Source organism: Caretta caretta, chromosome 20, assembly GCF_965140235.1.
Source record: "Caretta caretta isolate rCarCar2 chromosome 20, rCarCar1.hap1, whole genome shotgun sequence".
NCBI lineage: Eukaryota > Metazoa > Chordata > Testudines > Cheloniidae > Caretta > Caretta caretta.
In genome coordinates this window covers 3265183-3292091 of record NC_134225.1, presented here as the reverse complement: position 1 = coordinate 3292091, position 26909 = coordinate 3265183, and the positions used below count along the sequence as shown (strand labels likewise).

The following is a 26909-nucleotide window of genomic DNA, read 5'->3' as shown; positions in this document are numbered from 1 at the left end:
CATCCCTGCAGGGCCTATCGCAGCCAGCTGGCGTGGTACCCGCCCACAGCAGTCGCTGACATCTGGGTGCGCACCGCAGCTCTGGCTGCTCCTCCACTCGTGCGCAAGCCAATCCTTCTGCTTCGTGGTCCTCCCCGGGGCTGGCCAACGGGCACATGCCCTGGCCCTCTTCTTCTGTACCTTTGCCATCCCACCGGCTGTCACCTCCACCATGCAGGCCAAGATCCTGGGGCCTGGACAAATACAACGCCCGCCTGGCAAGGGTGCTGTTCCTGCTGGAACTGGCCCGTCCTACACTCCGCTGCTCCGGGGCCTGGCCAGCTCCCACGGGGCCCACCCTGCTCTGTGCTGGTTCCTGGCGTCGGCCTCCACTGTGGCCAAACCAGCCGACTACATCTTCACGGCCAGGCAGTTCCGGAGCGATGCGCGGGCTCTGCGGGAAGAGGCTGCGGAATATGGTGAGGCCGGTGACTCAGGGGAAACGGGCTGCAGCCTTAGCAGCCTCTGGGGGCAGCGCTTCCTGTTCTCCCAAGGAAGAGAGAGGGAGAAACGATGGAGCAGGAGGAGCCTGGCAGGAGCTCCACTGCACACAGGCGCTGGCTCATCCACCGCTCTGATCTGGGCTGCAGCAACCCGGAAGAGGCTATGGTGGGCCTTCCTTGGTAGGGTTACCCCCTCTCTGCCCTTGGGTTGAGCAATTGGTGACTGGCAGCTGGCACACACCAGCCCCCGGCACAGAGAAGGGAAGCTACAATTTGCATTTGCTCTTCTGTGGATCAGGAGCAAACTGGGCCTTTCTCTGTCTCCTCCCTTGGCTGCTGAGAGGGGGCAACGCGGCCCAGGACGGGAATGGGGTGTTGCAGGCCAAGACGGAGTTCAGCTCCCAGTCACACTCCTGCTCTAGGTCCTTCATGTGCATAAGCAGCGTTATTATGGCCATGCCTGGAGCTGCAGCCAAGCCCAGGTCCCACTGTGCTGGGGGCTGTACACAACAGCCCCTCCTCTGACGAGCTCAGTCTAGACAGCTGAAGGATGAATGATTATTCCCATTTTACAGACGAGGACACTGAGCCAAGAGAGGGGAAGTAATGGGCCCCAGGACATCCAGGGGGTCTGTAGCAAAGGTAGGACCTGAACTCAGCTCTCCTCCACAGCAGTCCAGTGCCTTAACCGCAAGGCACCTCCCACAGAGCAGATTGACCCACCGAATCCTTCGCTCCTCCAGCTGCAATCAACATCAACCGCTTTCCCGGCCAGAGTGCAAGCTCATTGTAATGTAAATAAGCTTATTAATGAGTTTATGATGCTGGGTGGAGTTTTACCCTAGCGGTGCGGAGCTGGCCACACACACGGTGACAGCTGTGGGAACCAATAAAGCTAATCAAGTGCAAGCCGAGGGTTTCGGGGTGAGCGGCAGCTCGGGAGGCCAGGGGCTTGTTCAGGCTGAGTGGCTTAGTCTTGTAAATGTAACGCAAACAGAGAGCTGTCAAGATGTGCCATGGGGCCTCATCTCCTAGGAAATGCCCGTGCACGGACGGACGGAGACACTCACGCACACGGACGGAGACACTCACGCACACGGACACGGATGGAGATGTTCACAGACATGCACGCACACGGACGGAGACACGCTCATGCACACACATGGACACGCACACACAGATGCACACAGATGGAGAGATGCTCACACACACGGACACACGTGTACGGAGACACACACACGGGCGCACAGACACATACACACGTAGGGAGACACACACAGGGATGCACACAGACAGAGAGGCGCTCACGCACACACACGGATGGAGACACTCACAAAGGGAGGTGGATCCACAGCGGGTGTAACTGGTCCCTTAGAGTCAATGGAGCTACGCCAGCTGAGGCTCTGCCCTGGACTCTCCTGCCGAAGCTGGCTCTGTCCCTGAATCGTGAGGCCGGGGCAGCAGCTGCTCTGAGGGCAAAGGGGGTGTCTCTAGCTGCGCCCAGAGCAGGGCTTGAGCGTGAGCCATCGGGCTGGCACGCCAGCCGCCAGCCTCACTATGTCTCTCGGGAAAGACAAAAGTGCCTCAGGAGGGAGGGAAGGCAGCAGATCTGCCTGGGGACGGAAACAATTTCAAGGATAAAAACTCCTTGCTGGGGAATCCGACAAGAAGGGAAGCCAGAGCCGGCAAGATGGCCTGCCACAGCAGGGCAGTGCCGCCCTCGGGCCGGATCCCCGGAGGCTGCAGGATGGGAAAGTGATGGAGGATGGGGTCTGTCCCTGGACACTGGAAGGACCGGCATGCTGCAGGAGGCGGCCCTCACTGATCTGGGATGCGGGGATCCCCGCAAGATGGAAACCGGGATGTACTCCTCCCCCACACTCTAGAGCCCCAGGACATGGAGACCCCTCATTCTGGAGGCCCCTGCCACCTGCCTGCCCCCCACACTCTAGAACCCCAGGACACGGTGAGCCCAGGCCACCGGCATCCTTCACCAGTGCCTCCCACATTCTGGAGGCTGTCACCTCCCCCCGCACCCCCATGTTCCAGCCACCCCGCTCTAGAACAAACCCATGGGGACGGCACTCAGGACATGCCCCCACAGGGGTTCTAGAGCTCAGGGCAGAAAATTCCCAGCCAATCCGTGAACAACTGCCCCTTCCCCCATAACACGCTTTACACTGGAATCCTTACACTGCGATATGGAGACGGAGGAAGGGGACGAGGGGGGGAGAGAGGGAGGAAGAGGATGAGAAGTGGGGAGAAAGATGCAGAAAGAGGAGGAGGAGGGGAGGGAGGAAGGGCAGGAGAAGGGGAGAGATAGAGGACCAAGGGGGAGCGGAGGAGGGGACAGAGGAAGGAGAGGAGGGAGGGGAGAGATGGAGGGAGAGGAGGAAGAAAGGGAGAGAGAGAGGAGGGGGAGGGAGGGGAGAGAGGGAGGAAGAGGAGGAGGGGACGGAGGAGGCAACGAGGGAGGGCCCAGGGGACTCACTCTCCACGATGGTCTTGCGCCCGGTGCCGTCATCGCTGATCTGCTGGATGTTGCCGAAGTGGATGTCGCTGTAGAAGATGCGGTTGCTGCCGGCAACGCCGGCGCGGTAGTCGAAGGCCAGGGCGATGACATTCTTCATGTGCTCGGCGTCCTCGAAGGGCTTGACGGGTGCATTGAGGTTGCTCTCGTCCGACAGGTGGATGCTCTTGAGGATGGTGCGCTCGGAGTAGAGCAGGTAGCCATCGTAGTCCCGGCAGCTCACCCCATCCTCGGCGAGCATGCCGTGGGCACAGGCGCACGTCCGCTGCCCATTGCCACGGAACAGGCACAGCTGCTGGCAGCCGCCGTTGTTCTGGGCACAGACATTGGTGCCTGGGGGGAGGAGAATACGGATTAAACCCCGCACAGAGTGGGGGAGGGGGCTTGGGTGGCAGACTGGGGGGGTGGGGCATGTGGGCTCTAAAGTCTGGGGGAGGCCCCCATGCCCCATTTTCGAGGACCATACGGGCAATATGCTGCGGCACAGCGAACGCGGCTCCCCCACTTTCCCAGAGAAGGGAGGGGGCAACACCTGATTCCACCCAAAGGGGAGGGCTGGTGGGGGCAGGCAGCTGCGGGGTGAAATCGCTGCGGGAAAGCGAGCGGGAGTTCTCGGAACACACTCTGGGACTCAATCGACACTCAAAAGTCAGGTCGACGTAGCGACGGGAAACCAACGCAGCTGTGTTGAACTAAAGCCAGTGTAGACGCAAGGCCGCTTCCGTCGGGGCAGCGACTCGTTTGGGGAGGTGGCATTTGTACACCAGTGACAAAGGCCCTTCCGTCAGCCTGCGCAATGGGGATACGCTGGCATAGCCCCCCAGCACAGCTGTGCTGATGCACCGCCTGTAGGGAGACACAGCCTGGGGCTGCTTTCGTGTGAGTGCGAGACTCCTCGTGTGTGTCAGGGGCACACGGGTGACTCTGAGTGGGAACGTGCCTGGGTGCGTGAACCCCTGTGCCTTGTGCGTGGGGTTGCACTTTGCTCATTTTTCCAAATATCCCCTCCAGATCCAGCCCCCCCCGCCAAGAGAATTCCCAGCCTTTGCAAACAGGGACAAGATTAAAATTCCCTCCGTGAGAACAGACAAGCCAACAGGTTCCTTCAAACCTCTCCCGGTGTCCCCGCCTGCAGACGCCCCCCCTCAGTAGCACTGAATCCCCCCCCAGAGGAAAGTGAGGGGCCAGGCCGCTCAGCCCCAGGCTGGGGCCATGCTGCACATACCGTCCCCGACATACCCTTTTGCCTGGCTTGGTTGAACACTTTGATGTCCTTCAGCTGCACCCCTATCCCGGTCCTCAGAGACACCGACTCCGTGGCGTTGTCCTTGCTGCCCCTTTTGATGGACCCGTTGGCGTGGGTCCTAGAAGAGGAGCGAGGTCAGTGAGCTGGAGGCATTGCAGGGCGTGACACGTCACTGCAGGCGGCGGGGACAGCGCCCGCCAGCCGTGACCAGCCGCGACCCGCCAACGTGCACACGCCCTGGTCCCCCACCGCCCTCCTGGATCTCATGCACCACTGCCCCGGAATTATACATACCCCTGCACCCACGCCCAACAGACATGCTGACACACCCACTCCCCGTACACCCCCACACCCGGGATTACACACATACCTTACACCCCCAATCTCACACACACACACACAGGTCAGCATCTCACAAATGTCATTCGCTCACGCGCAGCCCCAGAGCAGCCCATGGCCAGGCCTGGGGGACCGGAGGGGCGGGGGAGTCTCTCAGGAGCTCAACCCCCCACCCCTGAGCTGTTCAGCACCCGGATAGACCAGGCGGCTTCAGATGCCTCCTCCTGGGTACTGGCATCCCCCTCCCATTTCCCTGGAAGTGTGGGCGCGGGTGGAGGGGGGGTGCAGGGGAGGCGCTCTAGGCTGGATCTCTATGGACACAGGCCTCAACTCTGAACCGTGGAGACCCCTAGAGAACCCCCAGGCCTCCAAACCATAGAGACCCCCAGGGGCACCCCCCCCCCCCGGCTCCCTGAACCATAGAGACCCACGTCTAGAGCATAGCCCCAACCCTCCCACAGCCGCAGAGCTGCAGCGTCATGGCTAGAGCGGCACTACCTAGGCAGCCACTCTAGCCAGCTCTTTGGAGACCAAGCTCTCAGGTGAGTCCTCCAGGACTCCACACCACAGAGCCCCTGCCTAGAGTGTAGCTCTGGCCCCCATGCCCCGCGGCCATAGAGCTCCAGCACTGGCGAGGGTAGAGCGGCACTGGGCAGGCAGCTGCTCTAGCCATGGCCCTGCCCAGCGCTGTGGCTCTATGGCGGCGGGGGGGTCGGGGGTACCCTCTAGACAGCAGTCTCTATGGTTCAGCGTGCTGGAGGACCCCCGGGGCTGCCATCTCTTTGGCCACAGGCGAGATGGGGAGCGTGCCGGGAATTATTGCAATTTATGCAGATGATATGTAAATTTAAAGCGGGGGCACGGCCTCATTTGCATAACACCTCCAGATCCACCCCCGTCTCCTCCCCCCCGCAGGCTCTGCAGCACGGTGGGGAGGGAGCCGTACCGGTCGCTCCAGTAGATGTAATCCTCGAAGACCGACACCGAGAACATGTCCATGTTGTTGCTGGACAGGACGACCTCCCTGTTCTCGCCCGTCTCCAGGTCGATCCGTTCGATCTTGTCCGTCCGAGCGTCACACCAGTACAGCTTCCCGTCCTGGAGGGGGAGGCACCCCGCCCCGCTCGGTTACAGCTCCGTGGGGCGGAGGGGGAGGGAAAGAAAGAAGAGGGAGCAAGCGCGTCTCCCAGCGCTGGGACGCACGCAGTTGGGAGGGCAAAGCCCCAGATGATATTCTTTGTCTTATCGTCACACCAGGAAGCCCAGGTCCCTGCCCCATAGCCCTTACCACCTACATACAGGAGAGGGATGCAGAGGGACGGGGCAGCACCAGGAAACAATGGGACCGTGCCGGTCAGCAGGAGGGACTGAGATCTGAGTGCCCCGGCTGCGTACGACTGCACGCAGAGCTCCGCAGAGCTCCACATCCCTCCAGTCCCTCCCACTGCAGGGTGCTCCCGACCCACTGATAACTGCTGCATGCCTGGTATCCTGCCCCTCTTGGGATGGGCCATTGTGGCTCAGATCCACCTGACCCGACAGCTGCTCCTGTATACCCGCCTGCATCCATTACCAGCGCCGCAACCAACGGCGGCCGCCGTACCTGGTAGTCGACCGATATCCCGTTGGGCCAGCTGATGCTCACGTTGACCAGGACCATCCGTTCTGTTCCATCCAGGCGGGAGCGTTCGATGCGGGGGTACTGGCCCCACTCGGTCCAGAACAGGTACCTGCAGGGGCACCCAGTGACCCAGCTGTGCACATGCCCCCCACCCTTGGATCGCACCCCTCCCCTGCCCCCTGGCACTCTCAAAGCCTTTGGGGTCCTGGATGCCTGGAGCTTGTTGCAGTCGAGGGGTGGGCCTGGGTGTCTGGCAGTCCAGGCGCTCACCCCATGTCTGACATCGGATCCCCCCTCCATGGCTCAGGGCAGGTCCCTCAGACCAATGTTCCTGAAAGCAGCCACTGGTTTTGGGAACCCAGTCTGCGATGCCTTGGGCTGGACTGTCAGAAGCGCTGAGCCCCACAAGTCCAGCTGCAGTCGGGGGAAGCTGTGGGTGTTCACCACCTCTGAAAACGAGGCCCAGGGTATCACAAAATGGGCACCCAGAAGCAGCAGCCGCTTTGGGCCTGATCCTCAGGACAGGGCAAGGTTCTACATGAAGTCAGGGCCTGAGCTGGGGAGAGAACCCAGGAGTCCTGGCTCCTACTCACCCCCATCCTGCTCTAACCCAACAGACCCCACTCCCCTCCCAGACCTGGGGACAGAACCCAGGAGTCCTGGCTCCTACTCACCCCCATCCTGCTCTAACCCAGCAGACCCCACTCCCCTCCCAGACCTGGGGACAGAATCCAGCCCCCCTGCTTTAATTCACTAGACCCTACTTCTCCCTCAGCACTGGGGATAGAACCCAGGAGTCCTGACCACACTAGAGCCACTGCTGGGGAGTACCATAATTAAAGGACCCCCAGCCCCAGAGCTGAGAACTGAACCCAGGAGTCTGGGCTCCCAGCCCGACCCCAGTGGCTGAGACCTGTACAGCTTTCCTCAAGTCCATCCCAGGCTGCTCCGCCCCAAGGGCGGCCAGCCCCCCAGGGGCGCCTCACCCTTTCTCTGGGTGCACCGTGATGGCCCGAGGCTTGTCCAGCCCCTGCGAGATGACGACGTAGCGGAACGACCCGTTCAGCCTGGCCACCTCGATGACGTCGAAGCCTTGGTCCGTCCAGTAGATGTTTCCTGGGGCAGGCGACAGTGACGCCCTGTGAGCCAGGCCCCACTCCCGGCTGTGCCAGCACACGGCTCCCCTCCCTGCAGGGCCGGAGCCCGGGGGACCCATGAACGCGCCTCACCTGCTATCCAGTCCACCGCGATGCCTTCCACGCGCCCGATCCCGTTGGTGACCACGTCCTCCCGCCACGTCTGGTCGCGTTTGGCCCGGCTGATGGTGCTGAGCCCCATGTCCACCCAGTAGATGGTATCGTTCTCTAGGGGGCAGAGCGGGCAGGGGGGTCAGGCAGGCAGCAAGAGGACCGGGGCAGTGGACAGCGGGGGGCATGTTCTGCACAAATCTCACCAGCTGGGGGCGCTCATGCAATAGGGAAGATACGCCAGAAACAGGATACTGGGCGGGGCTGCAGATACTACGGGGCGGCTGGGTGGGGGTGCACCTTAGGAGCTATGGGGCTTGGGGACAAGGCTCTGGACACCGCAGGTTGCAGGGCTCTGGCTAAGGCCTCATTAAACCTCACACCTATCAGCCACTGTTCTGGAGCTGAAGAGGGTGGGGGTGAGGGCCGCCCAGAGACACCGCTCCGCATCTCCAGCACCTCCTAGCCTTTCCCCAGCTAGCTCAGCCGCCCTGCCCACCCTGGTCGGCGTCACAATCCCCATCATGCCACGGGGGAAACTGGGGCACGGAGCGGCAAAGGGACTGCTCTCGGCATTGCCTGGCAGCAGGGAGGAACGTTGTCTCCCCTCCAATCTCCAGCAGGGCGTTGGTCCTGCTCCAGTCAGGCGGTCGAAGCCTGGTCTACGAGAAGACCGTGTCCATGGTGGCCGAAGAGGGGCCCACGGAGGCTCTCACCCGCGTGGAAATCGATCCCCACAGCCAGCGAGGTCCCGGACACGGGTACCAGGGCGTCCGACTTGTCGTTGGGATCCAGGGGGATGCCGCGGATCCCCTCGTGCACCGAGTAGAGCAGGAAGGAGCCCACGCCTGCCAAGGCAAGGGGACAGTCAGGCCGGGGTCTCTGCCAGCGCAGGGGAGCCAGGGAGCCGCTGGGCTGCGGGGAAAGAGCAGCAGCTTCCCGAGGGCTGAGCAGAGCCGTGGAGAAGTGGCTCCTGGCAGCCCAGCCCGTGTCCCAGCAGCACCGAGGCTGGGCTGTGCCAGGACCGGGGGAGGGTCTGTGATGGGTCAGAGGCAGCATGAGGCATAACCACACGTGCCTCCCCAGCGCCCCCCCCCCACGCCCACCTCCCAGCTCACTGGGTAAACTGACGCATGGGAGCCGTGGGCGAAAGTGAAGGCAGCTGTCAACGGTTTAGCTCCGCAGGTGGGAGGAGGGGGAGCAGGGGATCTGGGGCCCAGTGGGCTGCGTTGCCAGGACACCCCTCTCTTCACCCCTCAGTTCCATGTAGGACCCCCCCATCCCCTCTGTTATTCCAGCCGTACCCATGGGGAAGGGGGTCAGACCCTGGGCTCCCAGCAGCCCCCACAGACAAGCGATTGAGCTCAGAGCCTGACCCACTGCCCTTGGGCTGGGGATCCGGCTAAGCTGAGCTATCTCCTCCCTGGCTCATCCCGGCTCCAGGCTGAGCCCCGTTGCTGGGATCAAATCCCCCTCCTCACCGTGCCCTCTGACAGCTCCCCGTCAACAGCACCCGCCGTTTGCCCCACCCCAGCACCCAGCCACCCCCTGCCAGCACCACCCAGCTGCTTCTTGTCGAACCAAGCGCCAGTCTCCAGCGGCTGCAGGCTGAATTCACCCGTCTGCAATTCCACGCCCTGCGCCGTTCCCAGCCTACCGGGCTCGCAGGCAGGACGTCAACCCACGAGCCAAGAATTTCAGGAGCGACGGGCCATTCTGGGGGCTCGACTGAAGCCCCCTTTAAAGACCTGGATTTTTCAGAGAAGGCTGAGCCCCTAACGGGGACCCCAAAAAGGAAGGCGTGGAGTGACGCTGGAGAGCCCTGGCTGTGGGGAGCTACTGGAAGGCGTGATCAGGACCTGGGCCCGAACCCCCTGGGCAGAGATCCCAAGTGCCTGGGCTCTGCAGACACCCAGGCTGAGTTGCCTTAGCAAGGCCTGGCTCTTGGGGGACAGACGCTCCAGCCCCGTCCCCCACCACTTGGGCAAGCCCTGGCACGTGCCCCCCCCCAACCCCTGCCCCCAACGCTCTCTGGCCCTCCTGCCTGACACGGGCCCCTCGCTGCAAGACCAGGGGCAGTGCTGGCTGCTCAGCCCAGCTGTGGCCGCGGCCCCATCCAACAGGGGGTCGGGGTGGTCTCTGTCCCTCGCTGCGATTCGCCGGGAGAACGGGGAACGAAGGGGGGAAGCCTGCGGGGAGCGAGGCCTGGGGAAGGGAAACCGGCCGGCCCTGAGGCCAGGCGGCTCCATCTCCTCCTCGCTCAGCTGCAAACTCCTGGCGTGTCTTGCTCCGCAGCGGCTGCTACGGTCCCCCGGGCCCCTCCTCGAGCGGGCGTCCTGCCCCGCTCCATGGGAGCCGGATAGAGAAGGAGGCCCCACCACTGGGCAAACGCCACCATCTCTCCTCTGCCCCCCGGCCACCAGACGGGGCTGGCGAAGGTCGGCAAACAGGCGGCCCCACGAGGAACCCAGGAGGAAGCGCCAGTGACGGGGAGGGGCTGGCGGCCACAGGGCGTGGGGGGCAGGGGCAGGCGGACTCACCCTCGCAGGACTGCTGCCCGCTCTTGAGGCTGTAGCCGGCCGTGCACATGCAGGAGCGGGTGGTGGGCGAGGTGGGCAGGCAGAGCTGCGAGCAATCGCCGTTGTTCACGCTGCAGGGGTTGGTACCTGGGCGAGAGAAGGGAGCGCGTCAGGGGTGGCCGGGGGCCTGGGTTTGCGCCGCGTGGCCAAGGCAGATCCTGATCTGACCCCCGCAACAGCCACAAGCGCTTCGAGACCCCCCCACCCCAGCTCCTCCCCCACCCCTCCCAGCTCACTCACCATGCTGGACGCTCTCGTCATAGACCTTCATGTGCATGACCAGCGTGGTGCTGTTACGCAGGACGACCGCTCCCGTCCCGTCCTTCTTGTTGCAGGTGCCCATCTTCTCCGAGGCCTGGTCGGCCCACCACAGCTTGTCGCCTGCCAGGGGAGGGGCCCGGGGATTCAGCACCGCGCCGGTGCCCCCAGCCCAGCGCCCACCCCCCTCATCACCTGCTCCACCCCCGCCCCCTTATCCCCCGGTTCCCCCCAGCTCCATCCCCCCAGTCCCTACCCCGTCAATATCCCCCAGCTCCACCCCTACTCCACCCCCCTCATCTCCAGCCCCGCTCCTTATCCCCTGGTTCCCCCCAGCTCCATTCCTGACCCCTCATCCCCTGGTCGCCCCCACCCCATCATCCCCCAGGCTCCACCCTATTGTGTCCCATGACCCCCTACTCCAGACACAGGGTGAGTCACCAGCTGATGGGGGTCCCCCGCCCCCTGGCTCTCACCCATGATGGCCAGCGCAGTCGCCTTGCTCAGCTGGCTCTTCATGGCCTCCAGGACCTCCAGGCCGCTGCCGTCCAGGTTGCACCGGTTGATGGTGCCGGCACCGGAGCTGATCCAGTAAAGCTTGTTCTCCGGGTAGTCGATGGCCAGGCCTGGGGGGGTGGGGAGTCGCCGTTAGCTCCCCGGGGTTAGAGAGCAGCAGCACGAGAGGGGGATCCCAGCGGGGCACGAAATGGCCGCCGGACCCCGCCCGCAGGGAGCAGGGGCTGGAAGGGCCCCTACGAGGCTCAGTGGGACCCGGAAGGGCTGGCAGGAAATGGGACGTCGAGAGGAGGGGGATGGGCCCTGGCTCTGAGCCCCACCCTAGCTGTCGCCCCACGGACGGGAAGGGGTGTAACCCCCTGTTGGGGATGGAGGGGGGGGGGGTGTCCGTACCGACAGGCCCTCTCTGGTTGGTGAAGAGGAAGCTGCGGTTGCTGCCGTCCATGTTGGCAATGCTGATGTTGTCCCCGTCCGTCCAGTAGAGCTTCCTGCACAAGACACACAGACGTGGGAAGGGGGGGGGGGGTGAGGGGGCAGTTAGGGTCCCAGCTCAAATCAACTCCCCCCACGTGCAACCATGACCCGCAGCCCCTGCTAGCCCAGCCCTGGTCCCCACAGAGAGGCTCAAGTGAGCCCTTCTGTTCTCTTCCTTGGGGCTGATATGGCTGAGGGTCCCCTTGATTTACCTGCCCTGGGACCCACAACCCCAGAAAGCCAGGACCCAGCCACACACACACACGACCCCCCCTGCGCCCCCTTCCCCTGGTGCGTTCATGCCGCCCTGCCCTGGGCCCAGCTCCCTCGGCAGCTCACCCTTGGAGCGGGTGAACCACCAGGCAGTGCGGCTTTTCCAGCCCCTGGATCACGGCGTTCTTGAAGGAGCCGTCCAGCCGGGCCACGTTGATCTGCTTCCGGTTGGCGTCGTAGCTGGTCCAGAAGAGGTTTCTGGAAACCCAATCCACAGAGAGGCCGTGAGCATTGGGCAGGTCTGCAAGGCAACGGGCACGGGAGAGTCGTTAGAGGGGCGGCGCCAACCGCAGGGGGAAGGAAAGGGGCCGGTTAGAGAAGGGAGAGCCCCCCCCCCAGAGCTGGCACCCCCCCCCCCAGAGCTGCCCCACCTGCCGAGACGACGGTCTCCACGCCGGTGCCATTGATGAAGGCTCGTTTGACGGTCTGGGTGCGGACGTCGGACCAGTAGATGCGCTGCTCCGGGGCGTCGTAGTCCACGGCCGTGACGTTGTCGATGTCGGGCACGGTGAAGGAGATGATATAGTTGTAGTAGGGGTTGTCGATGTCCACGCCCCGGATCTCCATCTGCCGCGCGTACAGCAGGAACTTCTTCAGCTCTGGGGGCGCGAGAGACGGGGTGAGGGGCAGCCGCAGCGGCCCATCCGAGCTCCGCGCCCCCTGCCCTGCCCTGCCCTGCCCTGCCCCACTCCCCCCAACTCTGATATTTCCCTTCCTCCCCCCACCGTTCCCTGGGGCACTATGTGCCCCTCACACCCCTTCACCAAGAGCTTCTCTGCAACTGCCAAGACCGTGGGGTCCACTACTTAGAGCAGGGGGGCTGGGAGCCAGGACTCCTGGGTTCTACCCCAGCTCTAGGAGGGGAGTGGGGTGTGGTGGGTTGGAGCAGGGGGTGAAGGGGGGCTGGGAGCCAGGACTCCTGGGTTCTACCCCAGCTCTAGGAGGGGAGTGGGGTGTGGTGGGTTGCAGCAGGGGGTGAAGCGGGACTGGAGCCAGGACTCCTGGATTCTATTCCTGATCCTACTGAGTGACCTTCGGCAAGGCTGTTTCGTGCCCTGTAATACAGGGTCACAGTGGGCCGGGTGGGGGTGGCCAAGAGCTCCCGTATGCTCCAAGGGACCCCCACCTACCATAACACGTGGTGTTGTCCTTGTCCAGCTTCATGAGGTGGGGGCAGGCGCAGGAGGAGGACTGGTTGTAGTTGATCAAGCAGAGGTGGGAGCAGGGTCCTTTGCCCCCATTGGCCTCGCAGGGGTTGGGAGCTGGGCCGAAGGGGAGAGTAGAGGGAAGTCAGTGAGAAGCCCCTGCCAGGACAGGCCTGTTCCCTGCACCCCCTGCAGGGATGGGTCAGGGACACTGATGCGGGCTGGGATACCAGCCCATTTGCACAGGGCCTGGGGGTGCAGCTCCCTCTGCTGATCTCACTGGCGTTGGTGCCAGGGGCCCATGTCGTGGAGCCCAGTGACTCCAGCTCCCTAGACCCACTGGGCCCCATTCTCCGGGGTCGCTCACATCAACGTGCCGGCAGCCAGTGCCAGTCAAGGGTGCTCGCTCTGAGGGGCCAGGGCAATGAGAGCCAGGCCCAGGAACCACGGGGGCCTCAAAGCAAAAGAGACGGGGTGTGTGTGTGTGGCTTTGATACACGATTCTGCCGGCCACAGTGCACAAAGGGGGCCAAGGGTAGCCCCATTTGGAATGCAGCTACATCCCCCTGGATGCAAGCCACGGGACTACCCCTCCCAGCATGCAATGCTCCCTGGGATGCAAGCCTCGGGACTACAGCCCCCAGCATGCAATGCTCCCCTGGATACAAGCCACAGGACTACAGCTCCCAGCATGCAATGTCCCCCTGGATGCAAGCAATGAGAATACAGCTCCCAGCATGCAATGTCCCCCTGGATGCATGCTACAGACTACACTTGCCACCACCCTGGATGCAAGCCACAGGACTACAGCCCCCAGCATGCAATGCTCCCCAGGATGCAAGCCACGGGACTACAACTCCCAGCATGCAATGACCCCCCCCATGCAAGCCACGGAACTACAGCTCCCAACATGCAATGCTCCCTAGGATGCAAGCTGCACACTGTTCTGCACCCCTCCCCCCTGCAGGGCCCCCCCACTAACCGCGGCCCCCAGGCTCTCCCCGGCCGCACCCCCTGCCCGCGGTGTTGGCGTCTCACCCAGCGGCTGGCGGGACGGGTGATAGACCTGCAGGTCGAAGGGCTGCGTGTTGGTTCTCTGCACCACGGTGACGTTGTGGCCCGTCCACTTGTTGGCCTTGGCCAGGGTGTTGGTTCGCCAGTCGGTCCAGTAGACCTCGCCGCCGTACAGGGTGACGGCGAAGGGGTGGGACAGGTACTCGTGGCCCCGCAGCACCTCCATGTGCCCCGAGCCGTCGTACAGCGCCGAGTAGATGGCGTCCGACCTGCGCCGCCATGGGGCAAGGGCACGGCGTGAGGCTGGAGCCGGGGCTGGGTGGAGCTAGGGGCTGGCAGATTGTGGGGCACAGCCCAGCGCCCCGTGCCCCAGGCATCCCCCTGCCCCCTTCCCCTGGGATCCTCCTCCCTGGCTCACCTCCCTCCCTCCTGGGGCACCCCATGCCCCCTCCCCCTGGAATCCCCCTCCCTGGGCACCCCGTGATCCCCCTCCCTGGGTGCCCCACGCCCCCCTCCCACCGGGATCCTCTTGCCCCTGTCCCCTGTGCCCCCTCCCCCTGGGATCCTCCTTCCCTGGCACCCCACGCCCCCTCCCCCGGGTTACCTGGCGTCGATCCAGAGGATGCGTTTCTCCAGGTAGTCGACAGTCAGGCCGTTGGGCCATCCCCCCGAGCCCGTCTCCTTGTGGATGGTGCGCCGGCCCTGGCCGCTCATGGAAGCCGCCTCAATGCGGGGCAGGCTGGCGTCCCAGTCCGTCCAGAACAGGATGCTGCGGGGCAGGGGGAAGGAGTCAGAGGACCCGTCACTGGGGAGCGGGGAGGAGGGGAAGGGGGTGCGTGGCTCCAAGCCAATCACCCCCGCGTCTGGGCCAGAGGGGGGCACGGAGAGCCCCCCGCCCCCGTTCTCAGGGCAGTCGCTAACCTCCCATCAGCCATGGCCCCAGCAGCTTCGGGTGAATCGTCTCCATATTGCCATGGCAACGGCCCCCCAGCCACCCCCCACCAGCGCCCGGCTCTGACTGGGGCTTCGGCCACTGCTGGGCAGGGAAGGCCCACCGCAGCCCCATGGCAGGACCCAGGGGTGCTCGGCCAGCCTGCAGCCCGCCCAGAACCAGGGGCCGCCCCGGCCCGCAGCCCCCCCACCCACCCGTAGCGGGGGTCGAGGGCGATGGCGCGCGGATGCTCGATGTCCCCGGCCAGCAGCGTGGTGCGCATGGTGCCGTCCAGCTTGGCCACCTCGATCTGGTCCAGGTTGCTCTCCACCCAGTAGATGTTGCTGGCGATCCAGTCCACGGCCAGGCCCTCGGGCGTAGCCAGTCCGTACTGGATCACCACCTCGAAGCTGGTGAGAGCTGCAGGACAGGGCAGGGAGCGCGGCACCGTCAGGGCTAAGGCCCAGCCCCCGTCCCCCCCCACGCTCCCCCCACAGACAGCCTCCAAAAGCAACGTGAATCCTCTTCTGCAAAATAAAATAAAAAAGCCCCTGCCCCCCCGCCCCCAGCTCTGTCCGTGCCCGTCAGTCCCCACCCAGAGCCCCTAATATCCCGGCCCTGGGCTCCAGCTCTGCAGTGCCCCTCAGGCCTGACCCAGAGCCCCGAAGGGCCCCTTGTGGCCTGGTTTTCAGACTATCTCAACCCTGGGGAAAACCCGGCCCCTCGTCCTGAGGCCAAAGCAAGGAGCTGAGCTGTGGGCCTTCTGCCCCCGGGGAGTCACTGGAGATCCCCCACTCCCTGGGCCCTGCACCCAAGCCTCTCCCAAGGAATTTCAGGCTCCCAAAGGCGCTAATCGGGTTAGGACGAGCTTTCAGCGCGCTCAGCTGCCGGGCTGTAATTACCATTAGAGAATTGCTGGGAATGCTAATTAACTCCCACATAAGGATCAGCAGTTAAAGGCAGAAAGGTATCATTATCTGGGGCTGAATGCTCCAGCCATGGCACAGCCCCCCGGGGCTGGGGGAGGGAAAGGACTAGCTCCAAGGGACGTATTTCCCTCTGCAACTTCCCTTCCATCCGCAGGCAGCTCCCTGCCCTGCAGGTGGAGATTCCTGCTCCCAGCTCCCGCTACTTTGTCTTGTCTTGGCTCCCGGCGGCTTACAGCACCCGGGGGCCCTGAGGGTTGGGTTCCCCTCACAGCAATCTGGTGGACGGCTGGAAGGGGGTGCAGTGACAGAATGGTGCGAGAAGTGGGATACTCGCTCCAGATTCAGGCAAAAGGGCTCCAAGGTGACAGCTTTGGAACCGGAGCAGGAGAGTTCGAATTCCATGTGTCCCTGCCCTCCCCTAGATGTGTCTGTGCCCCACAGCACGTGGCTCTGCGAGGTGCCCACAGGGTTTCGCGCGGCGGGCTGCGTCTGTTCCCACCACTAACCCCCGTTCTCCAGCAGCTTCCCCCGGTAGATCTTGTCCTCCACCACGTCCGTCCAGTACAGGGAGCTCTGGTTGAGGTGGAAGTCCAGGGCGATGGTGTTACGCAGGCCAGGCACCAGGACGCTGTAGTCGCCCTTCTGCAGGTCGATGCGCCGGATCTCGTGGCGGTTCGAGAAGATGATGAAGGGCTTGAAAGGGTCTGCGAGCAAAAGGGGCGTCAGGGGGGGGTCGGGGCCAGCGAGGCTGCAAGCAGAGCGGCCCTGCCAGGAGGGGGCATGTGCCCAGTTATAACACAGAAGCAACAGGTGCCAGTTTCCCCCCTGGCATCTCTGTGGTGCAAAGAGCAGCCCCCTCCCTGGCATCTCTGTGCACACGCGCATGCGCGCTCCGTCCTGCCGGGGTGTTACTCCGGATGCTGGGGGAACCAGGCTCAGCCCCCAACCTGCCCGCCTGTGCCAGTCGCCCCCTGGAATCCCAGGGGCCTGGCGGCGCTGCCCCCCGGCTGCCCGCTCACCCAGGCTGCGGCAGCTCTCGCCGTCGGGCTCCAGCATCCAGCCCTCGTAGCAGGAGCACTTGACGTTGTACTTGTCCTGCTCGCACTTCTGGCTGCACTTGAGGTGCTTGGCGCAGTAGCTCTGGATCTGGCAGGTTCGGTTGTCGGCGCCCAGCTCCATGCCCAGCGGGCAGGAGCAGACGATGCCCTCGCCCGGGGCCACCGTGCAGTTGTGGCTGCAGCCGCCGTTGTTCAGAGAGCACTGGTCTGCGGGGAGAGAGAGCGCGGCCACCGTCATCCCCGGCGGCCGGGGCCCCTCAGCGAGTCGGGGAGAGAACCCAGGAGTCCGGCCTCCCAGCTGCCCCGGCCTCCCGCCCCCGCAGCTCACCACACAGCTCGCCCTCGTCGGAGCCGTCGCCGCAGTCGTCGGTGCCGTCGCACAGCTTCTCGGGCGGCAGGCACACGGAGGTGGTATTGGCACAGGTGTGGGAGGGCGGCTTGCACACCAGCGACTCGCAGTTCTCCTCGTCCGAGTTGTCCTCGCAGTCGCTGTCTCCGTCGCACACCCAGGCCTTGCTGATGCACCGGGCTGGGAGGCGGGAGGGGGCGGCGTGAGACACAGCGGGGGGGGGGGATGCGGGGGCCCCGCCCTGGCTCTGTCCCATCCACCGAGGCCCCGTTCTTGCTCCGCCTCTCCCCCCTGCTCCGCCCCTGGGGGGGGGAGGGGTGTGCCGCCAAACAGCTGATCGGCGGCACCACCAAACAGCAGTGGCTCGTGGGCGCGAAGCATCCACTATTTTCCCCCAGGAGCGCCCCAGCCCTGGACCCACCTCCCCAGGAAGGTGGGGGCCACCTGAGTCTAGGATCCACATCCCCAAATTCCAGTCACAAGAGCACCGCTGCTGGGGGGACATTCCGGCTCTTACCGCGAGTTATTAAATGCATTAAATTCATGTAATTAATTGTTGATATTTACTCATTATTAGTCTTGTTAATTACTGCTTAATTTAGTGTTACACACTTTTCTTCTTGACTTTTTTTACTTTCCCTGTTTTATCGGTTTCATTTTGTGCTGTTTCTGATTTTAACACTGGGCTGTTAACTGGTTTCCCCTCCCCGGTTTTTCCGTCTCCTGTCTCTTTTCCATCCTTGCCACTTGTTTCCTGGAGAACGACCCCTCGTTTCTTTTTGGGGAAGTTTGAATGTTTTCAACCAAGAGAAATGGTTCGGACTGGACAGTTTCTGGGGAGGGACGGAGGTTGAATTTTGAAAACGGGGGAAAGGAAAATGTTCAGAGTTGGAACTGCTTTTGGCAGGGAGGGGAACAGAAAATGCTTTAATTTTGAAAGTTTGGTGGGAGGGAAAAGGAGAAATTGGAAACAAAAATGAATAAGGAAAATGTTTCAATGTGGGATGGAGAGTTTAAAAAATCTACCACCCTCTGGCTCAGCCGACCAATGGAAAACGGGAAGGTGACCAGGCCCCCCGCAAAACTCTGGGAAAAAACATTTAAAAAATGAGACAGAAAAACAGTTTCCATCCAAATTTGTTGGAAGATGGAAAATTTCGAGGAAATCAAGGTGGGGGGAGGGGTGAAGTTAAAAATATCATGTTCAAAAACCAACAAGGCCAAATGTCCTCAAAATCCGCATTTTAAAGGGAGGTTTAGAGCAGCTCCGTTCTCAGGGGCGTGAGCCCAGGGACGCCAGACCCGGGTGCCGCGGGGATCCCAAGGGAGGCTGGTGAAAAGCCCCTGCCCCGCTCCCACATCTGGATCGAAGTTCCCCACCCTACCCCCCAGGCTGGATCTAGCATCCCTTGCCCCCCGCTCCGCGCCCGTTACCCGAGTCCTTGCAGCCGAACTTGACATTGGGGTCGCAGACGTGCGTGACGCCCTCGCAGCTCTTCTCGTCGCTGGAGTCCATGCAGTCGGTGTCCCCGTCACACCGCCAGCGCAGGGGGATACACAGCCCGTCCAGCCGGCACTGGAATTCGTCCGTGTGGCAGCCCCCGGGCGGGCGGGTGGCTGGGAACGGAGCCCCCATGGGACAGAGCGTCACTGGCTGCGCCCCACGGCGGGACCCGGCGCGGGTGGCGCAGGGGGGCAGTCAGGATCCGACGCCTGGGGGTGCGGGGGCGGGACTGGGCACCCAGGGCAATACCCGGGGGGGGAACAGGGGAGCCTGGGATCCAGTGCTGGGGGTGGGGCGGGGTGGAGGGATCCAGGACCTGACACCTGCAGGTGGAGGGGGGAGAAGGGCGCGAGGGAGGGGAGACCAGGATCCAATGATGGGGGGCACCCAGGATCTGATGCCTGGGGTCCAGCCCCCTGAGAGGAGGAGGGGCTCCGGGAGCAGACCCCCAAGGAGATGTGGTGCCCAGGGTGCAGGCTCCGGGGTGGGGAGGGATCTGACTCCAGGGGCGCCCTAAGCAGGAAAGCAGCAGGGCCCCCCATGCTGCTGACCCTGCCCCATTCATCCTCCCTCGCAGCATGCCTCCATGCGAAGCTGGTGCTAGCGAGGGGGAGACAGGCAGGGCTCCAGGAGGCGGGGGGCTCACCCTGGTTGGTGCAGTTGGCGTGGGTCTCGTCACTGTAGTCCCCGCAGTCGTTGTCACCGTCGCAGGTCCAGTGCACGGGGATGCAGCGCCCACTGTTGCACTTGAACTGGTTGCTGGAGCAGGAGTGGCTGCAGCCGGCCTCGTCGCTGTTGTCCCCGCAGTCGTTGTCTGGGCGGGGCGGGCGGGGGAGGAGAGGGGGGGGCGTCAGCGGGCAGCCGGCAGGCACAGAGCGCCGGGCAGCGTGGCCCAGTGTCCCGGGGGGGGGGGGGGGAGCGCCCCCAGCAGAGCAGAGCTGGGAGCTGCAGGGGTCCACCTGAGCCAGCTCTACTGACAGCATGGGGGGGGCCGAGCAAGACGGGCCCCCCGCAGCGGCTCCTTCCACAGCGCCTCCCCCCAGCCCCCGCCCCCGCCCGCCCGACATGCTCGCTAACGTCACGGCCACATTAAGAAAACGAAGCACAGAAACTGCATAGATCACCTCATGTACCATGGGGGGCAGGGGGTGGGGCTCCTCCGCCCAGCAGGGCGGATGTGGGGAAAGGGGGCACGTCCGCAGACCCCTTTGCACTGAGCATCCACGGGAAGTTTGATTGGATCCAGCCAATTCCTGAGCGCTGCCACTTTAAGGAGGGGCTCGTCCGGTTCCACCTCAACCTGAGCTTCAAAGCTGCGGGCTCTGACGCCGGTTCGGAGGTTAAAACGCTCTACCAGGAGCCTGGCACGGAGTCACCTTACCACTGGCAAACTGGCACCATCGCGGCCCCGCTCGGTGACTCGGTTTCCCCTCCCACCTTTCACTACTCAGACTGGGCGTCTCTCCCTCTGTCCGTGCACTGCCGTGACACACCTAACACTCGGCCGTCCCTCCCCCGTTTCATCGCACGCCGGCACGTCTATCGGCGCCTCTCGTGCACAGGGACGGGCTGACTCCCACGCAGAAAGGGAAGTGCATGGGGAAGACCCAGTAGATGCTCAATTCTGGCACCAACTGAACAAAACGGGTTTATAAACCATCCAGCACCACTGGGAAAGCCCCTAGTGAGCGCATGCTGGATGTGGGCTAGGACAGTGTCCGGAGGAAGGAGGGTGCAGCGGTTAGGCACCAGCCTGCAGCTCACGAGACGCGAGTTCAAATCCCCACTCCACCTCAGGCTCCCTGTGCGACCTGGGGCCAGTCATTTAGCTGCTCCCTGCCTCAGTTTCCCAGCTGCCATGGGGATAACTACATGGACCCTGCCTCGCAAGGGGATGGTCTCAGATATGAGACAGTGAGTGGCTCAGATATTACTGTCTTGGGGACTGTACGAGCTCGTATACGCTAGAGAATTAGATCAGCCCAGCTCCATGGCTCAGGGGGGTGAAAAATCCCCACCCCGGGAAGGTAGTTAAGTCGCCATGTAGACAGAGCAAGATCCCAGCCGGGGGAGGTGGAGAACCTCTCCTGTTGGCATAGATAGTACCTGCACTGTAGCGGGTCAAGTGTAGACAAGCCCTCTAATTAAGTCTGATTCCCTGAGCTGAACTGATTTAATAGCATTTAAAACCCATTTAAATTGGTGCAAAAAAACCCAAACCATTTTTTCATGGTTTGTATGTATAAGAACATTTTCTGTATTTTCCACAGCATGCAGCCGATGAAGTGAGCTGTAGCTCACGAAAGCTTATGCTCAAATAACTTGGTTCGTCTCTAAGGTGCCACAAGTCCTCCTTTCCCTCTGCGTATAGACAGCCCTCAGCCTTTGCTGGATCACAGCCCTCATCCTTCACTGGCTTTAAGTCTCTCCTGTTTTGGTGTCTTTCTGTCTGTCAAATCCATTTGGAAGGAAACTGACACCTCTCCCCTCAAATTCATTTTCAGCCGAATTACCTCAGACCCTTTTCCCCTAATGCAAAGCGAGCGGCCGATGAAACATCTATTGCTCAGATAACTCGGCTTCTCCTGTGTAACGAAATCTCCCTCCTCCAGCCTCCTCCTTCACCAGTTACAGATTTGAACGGGGGGAAGAACCCCCCCGATCCATCGTGTTCCCAGGGGTCAGGTTTTCCACGGCCCCAGCTTCTCATGCCATCGTTTACAACTGTGCAAAACGGGTGTGAAATGCCACCAGCCTGATCTGCCGGCAGCTCTCCGGAGCAGGGACTGTCTTGTTCTGTGGCTGTACAGCACCTCGCACGAGGGGATACTGAGCCACGAATGAGGCTCCTGTGTCCTACTGCAACACATGTAATTGATAATAATTGGACACCGGATATGCACAGATGTAAACGACAGCCCAAGAGGCAGGATGCTGGAGCAGAAACTTCGCTTCTCTGACCCCTGCCAGCGTGTGGATCAGTTGGGACGACAAGGAACTGTGGCTTTTCTGCAGTTATGTGACCCCCTCTCCAGAAAAGTGGCAGGCTTTGGGGGACCGGTGGCAGGGGGGTGCTGGTACATGTTGATCTATGCACTAACCGGTAGGTTTTGGACAGTTCTTTTCGTCAGAGCCATCCCCACAATCCTTCTCTGAAACACAGAAACCAACCAAAAAACAACAAAGGACAGGCGAGTGGGCACATTGAAGACACAGAACAAAAAACACACAGCAACAGAAAACCGCCGCCGACAGGCAGAGCCACACTGAGCTGGACAGACGGACACGGACGACAGGGGAACGTTGAACGGCCATGGGGGAGAGAGATCAGAAGCAGTGGATGGCGCCCGGTCCCCTCCCTGCATGACTCCCTGAAGGGGTTCTTCTGGGGAGCAGGACGAAAAGGAGCTGGCTGGGTGATGAGAAACGCCAAGGCCCTGAGCTCCGACGCCCAGAAACTGCCCCAGCCCCCTGGGCCGATGCCCGTGTGTTGTCAGCTCAGGTAACCCCTGAGGGCGGCTGAGCCGGCCCTGTGGAGCGGAGGCGGCTGGTTAATTATGGCCTTGGGAAACCAGTTGGCCACGAATCAAGGGATCCCTCTGCCTGCGTCTTCACACGGAAACCCGCCCAGCAAACGCAGCCCCAGCTCCCCTGCCCTTAGCCCGCTCCGGAGCTGTTAATTAAAACTAATGCCCGAGTCGTTACAACGACAAATATGAACTGGGGGGGGGGGGGGGGGGAGCCCTACAGCAAATCCCGTCTCCTGCCTCAGAACCCAAACCTGCCCCGCAATGCACAGCTGCTCGGGAACTCGCTGGCACCGACCGGAGGCTGCGAGGCCACGATCCCTGCATCCGCACCCAGACCCGCAGCTTCCAACGGGATGCTGCAGGAAGGTGCTCTGCCGGGCCAGGCCTACGCCGGATTCCCCTGGGCCTGCTCCCCAGCCCCTGGGCTAAAGCATTTCTCTGCCCCCAAACCTGTCTGCGCCTCACAGCACGGTACAAGCTGATTTTCCCCTAAAAAAGCGTGGGGTACGTATTACACCCCCCGACATGCCCGCATACAACCCCCCTGCATATACAAACACCCAGACACACCCATGCCTTCACCCCCCCACATGCAGGCACACCCGCATGCACGCCTACACACACGCCCCCACACGTATGCACACGCGTGCACCACACAGCCACTTGCACGCACACCCGCATGCACACGGACACCCACACGTATGCACACACATGCACCGGACCAGCCACTTGCATGCACACCCGCACACACACCTACACACATGCACCCACATGTGTGCACACACGTGCACCGGACCAGCCACTTGCACGCACACCCGCACACACACCTACACACACGCACCCACGTGTGCACACGCGTGCACCAGCCACTTGCACGCACACCCGCACACACACCTACACACATGCACCCACGTGTGCACACGCGTGCACCGGACCAGCCACTTGCATGCACACCTACACACCCACATCTATGCACACACGTGCACCACACAGCCACTTGCACACACCCCCTGCGTGCACACCTACACACACGTCCCCACATGTGTGCCCTGACACACCCACGCTGCACACCCACACACCCACCTGGTTCCGTACAATCCATAGCAAGCGCGAACCCTAAAGATCAAGCCCAGCCTCACTGCCAAGCAGTTTCACCTGCCCAGGCCTCAGTCCAACCGCGCTCACTGCGTCCCTCGCCCTGCATCGCAGGGCAGATCCCTGGGGCGCAGAGGAGGATAGGGGATGTGCCCAGGGCTCGCCAGGCAGTCAGTGGCAGCGCCCAGACTGGTGCTCAGGCGGGCAGAATCCCAACCTCGCCGCCAGAACGGACACCCCTCCGAGCTTCGACTCTCTCGGAGCCCAGCGTGGGTATCCTGAGAGGGGGTCACTGGGTATCCGAGACCTGCGCTGCAAAGCACATCCGTTTCCAGCGCAAGCTCAGTCCCTAGGCGTGGGGGCCCAGCGGGTGGATTCAGGTGCCCGGGCGGGGGCGGGGGGAAACTGTGGCTGAAAGAGCACAAGGAATCCCCCAAAGCAGCCTCTGCTCCAGCCCTCCCCACGGGGACGGCACCTCCCTGCTTCTGATCTCCCCGTCTCTGCGTCGTGCCCCCCCGTGCCCCCCGGGCCTGGGGAGCTCACTCACCATTGTCGCATCTCCAGTTGATGTTTATGCAGCGCCCGTTGGTGCAGGTGAACTGGGTCAAGGGGAAGCAGGTGGGGTAAGCTGCGGGGAAGAAAGGAACGGGCCCCCGTCAGTGCCGCTAACGCGTCCTTCCTTCCCCAGGGAGGGCAGGGCCTGGGAACGGCCAGGCCAGATCAGCCCCGGCTGCCGGGGAAGGTGGACCACAGATAATGGTGAAATAACCTGTCCAGCGTGGAGGGGCCTTTCTAGCCCCAGCAGCTAGGGGGCAGCTCATGAGGCCCTGGGTCCACTTACACCCCACCATACGTCGCCAGACCTGCTCCCATCTCCAACAATGCAGCTAGAAGGGCAGAGTCTCTCCCTGCCCCTGCTACAGACCCCCGGACGCCTGCTGAAACTGACGAACGAGCAACCGACAGACAGGCAGAGGAGCTGGACTGGGACCAAAGCCTGTTATTCCCCCCTGCAGCCAGCCAGTCCCCCGCCCTGGGGCCGGATCGGAGCTGGTGCCCCCTAGAGGGGAAAGGTCCCATCCCCCCACTCACCGCAGGAGGCGGACTCATCCGAGCGATCCCCGCAGTCGTCGTCCAGGTCGCAGGTCCAGGAGATGGGGATGCAGCGGCCGCTGGCGCAGGAGAACTGGTTGGGGGGGCAGGTCCGAGCTGGGCATGGGGCAAGACAGACACAGGGCATTTCAATGATCCTGGTGGCACCAGGGTAAACGCCCATGGGGGCAAATCCGCGAGGGCAGGGGTAGGAGCTGAGGCTGCAGCGGGGGCTACTGATTACCGGGCCTGCAAACCAAGTCAGGCCCTGACCGAAGGCCTGCACATGGCTGAGAAACCCGCCCTGCAAAACCCCAGCAAACGCAAAGCTCAGCGGCCCGGCGCCCTGCAAGGCTGCAGCCGCGGGGACACGGGTGGGGCTGGGCGCACGGGCTCCTCACCAGAGCAGGTGGAGTTGGATTCGTCCTCGTTGTTGCCGCAGTCGTTGTCGCCGTCGCAGAGCCAGCGGTTGGGGATGCAGCGGTTGTTCTCGCACTTGAAGCGGTCCGAGGGGCAGGTGTGCTCGTCTGGGCGGAGGAGGGGAAGGAGACTCAGGACCCTGGGGCGCAAACCCCATCCCCTCCCCCGCAGGCTCCATCTGAGCACTAGGGAGCTGGGCTGCAAGCCCTCCTGGGAATTAGCCCCATTTTGGGAAACCGAGGCACAGAGAGGGGAAGGGACTTGCCCAGGGTTACACAGGGAGACAGTGGCAGAGCTGAAAATAGAACCCAGAATTCCTGGCATTTCAGCCCTCCCCGCCGCTGCAACCACCAGACCCCACTCGCCTCCCAGAGCCGGGGACAGAACCCAGGAGTCCTGGCTCCCAGCCCCGCAGCTGTAACCACTACCTCCACCCGGTCATGAGCCCAGCACTGACTCTGGATTTCTCTGGAGAAAGAGCTGCTGGAGCGGGCAGGGGTGGGAGGCGGGGGGGGGGGGGGGCGGCTGGGATGTTGGGGGGCGCACACTGTTCATCACAGGGGCCGAGGACGGTTTAACCCAGCTGGATCTCCCCAGACCCTCAGGCTCCTACGCACGGCAGAGCTCCGGCGTCTCGTCGCTGTTGTCCAGGCAGTCGTTGTCCCCGTCGCATTTCCAGCGCTCCTGGATGCAGCGGTTGTTCTTGCAGGCGAACTCCCCGGGCTGGCACTGCGGAGGGGGGACGTAGGACGGGTTGGCTGCCGAGGAGAAAGCGGGAGGAGGGTTGAGTGTCATAAAGGCATTTTCCTTTGCAGCCGGCAGCACACGGGGAGGCCTCCTGGGTTCCCTCCACTGCCCTGGGCCTCCCACGTCGCTCCCACCAGCAGGAGGGGAGGGTGAAATGCTCCCCGGCTCAGAGGGGCCCAGATCGACCCTCGCACAAGGCCCAGGATGATGGGGATCCACGCCCCCTGTCCACGGGGCTTTGCTGCATGAGGGTGCTTAGGGGGAGCCAAACCAGGGGAGCTTTGTCCCATTTTTCACAGACAAGAAAACTGACGACACAGCAGGTGGGCCGCAGAGCCAGGGAGAGAACCCAGGAGTCCTGGCTCCCTGCCCTGTGCTGGGACGGGGCTGCCTCCTTCTCCTCCCAGGTGTGTGCAACGTGTAGCCGAGGGCACGCCGGCCCTGCCCACTATCTGTGTCTGACACACGTGTCTGGCAGACGGGGAAACTGAGGCATAGAGCAGTACCGGGACGTCCCCGAGGTCTCCCAGCAGCAGAGCCGGCAACGGGCGCCCCGTCTCCTGAGCCACTGACTCAGTGGGGTGGGGCCAGCTGGGAGACCCGCTCTCTCTAAGGGGGGGGTGGACTCGGCAGCCTGCAGACCCCGAAAACATGACCCGGTGGGGGGGGGGTGTTAATGTTAGCGGCACAGCCCCCTAGCGATCACCGTGGCAACGTACCTTGGCAGGTGACGGAGTCGGTCCCCAGGATCTGGTCTTGGGCACAGGCGCACTGCCGGCCCCGGGGGATGGCCAGACACAGGCTGCTGCAGCCCCCGTTGTTGACACGGCAGTCGTTGGTGCCCACTGTAGGGGGCAATGCAGAGAGTGAGAACAGCCAGACAGCGTGTGGGCGGGGGACGGGGGGGCTGAGTGCACACAGCTCCCGCTGTCTGCAATGGGGGCTGCTGGGGGCTCAGCCCCTGGGGAAAACTGGGACCCACAACTGGGCCCAATTCAGCAAGACACTGAACCCTGCTGAGCTGTGCAGGACTCCTCGCATGGTTAGTGTTCAGCTCCTTGGAGAAGCAGGTCCCGAGGGCATATGGGGCGGGAAAGGATGGATGGATAAAAGGAGAGAGACAGAGGGGTGGATGGGGTTCCATGGGTGGAGAGACAGATGAATACGTAGGAAATAGATAGATAGAGGGGGTGTATGGGGATGGAGAGAGAGAGAGAGAGAGAGATGGGGTGGATGGGGATAGATAGATAGAGAAACGGCATGGATGGGGATGGATAGATAGATAGAGTGCTTGTAAGGGGATAGACAGACAGACAGACAGGTGTGCATGGGGTTACATGGGTGGAGAGACAGATGAATACGTAGGAAATAGATAGATAGAGGGGGTGTATGGGGATGGAGAGAGAGAGAGAGAGAGAGAGATGGGGTGGATGGGGATAGATAGATAGAGAAACGGCATGGATGGGGATGGATAGATAGACAGAGTGCTTGTAAGGGGATAGACAGACAGACAGACAGGTGTGCATGGGG

At 62.8% G+C, this 26909-nt stretch overlaps 1 protein-coding gene across 4 annotated transcripts in view; it reads right to left on the bottom strand.

Moving 5' to 3' along the window:
• LRP1 (LDL receptor related protein 1) overlaps positions 1–26909 on the bottom strand; it is a 178611-nt gene that overhangs the window by 39797 nt on the left and 111905 nt on the right. For all 4 annotated transcript variants that reach the window (XM_048832179.2, XM_048832181.2, XM_075121482.1 and 1 more), the window contains exons 15-41: positions 26099–26224; positions 25250–25390; positions 24614–24739; positions 24213–24329; positions 23668–23748; positions 19142–19309; positions 18426–18608; positions 16971–17171; positions 16604–16849; positions 16091–16288; positions 14871–15075; positions 14329–14493; positions 13749–13993; positions 12696–12827; positions 11937–12164; positions 11632–11806; positions 11212–11306; positions 10779–10928; positions 10285–10425; positions 10006–10131; positions 8182–8313; positions 7448–7582; positions 7205–7334; positions 6201–6327; positions 5544–5695; positions 4252–4376; positions 2974–3345 (exon numbers count right to left, since the gene is read on the bottom strand). In XM_048832179.2, coding sequence (XP_048688136.2) covers positions 2974–3345; positions 4252–4376; positions 5544–5695; positions 6201–6327; positions 7205–7334; positions 7448–7582; positions 8182–8313; positions 10006–10131; positions 10285–10425; positions 10779–10928; positions 11212–11306; positions 11632–11806; positions 11937–12164; positions 12696–12827; positions 13749–13993; positions 14329–14493; positions 14871–15075; positions 16091–16288; positions 16604–16849; positions 16971–17171; positions 18426–18608; positions 19142–19309; positions 23668–23748; positions 24213–24329; positions 24614–24739; positions 25250–25390; positions 26099–26224 — 4422 coding nt within the window. The remainder of the gene's footprint in view (positions 1–2973; positions 3346–4251; positions 4377–5543; positions 5696–6200; positions 6328–7204; positions 7335–7447; positions 7583–8181; positions 8314–10005; positions 10132–10284; positions 10426–10778; positions 10929–11211; positions 11307–11631; positions 11807–11936; positions 12165–12695; positions 12828–13748; positions 13994–14328; positions 14494–14870; positions 15076–16090; positions 16289–16603; positions 16850–16970; positions 17172–18425; positions 18609–19141; positions 19310–23667; positions 23749–24212; positions 24330–24613; positions 24740–25249; positions 25391–26098; positions 26225–26909) is intronic.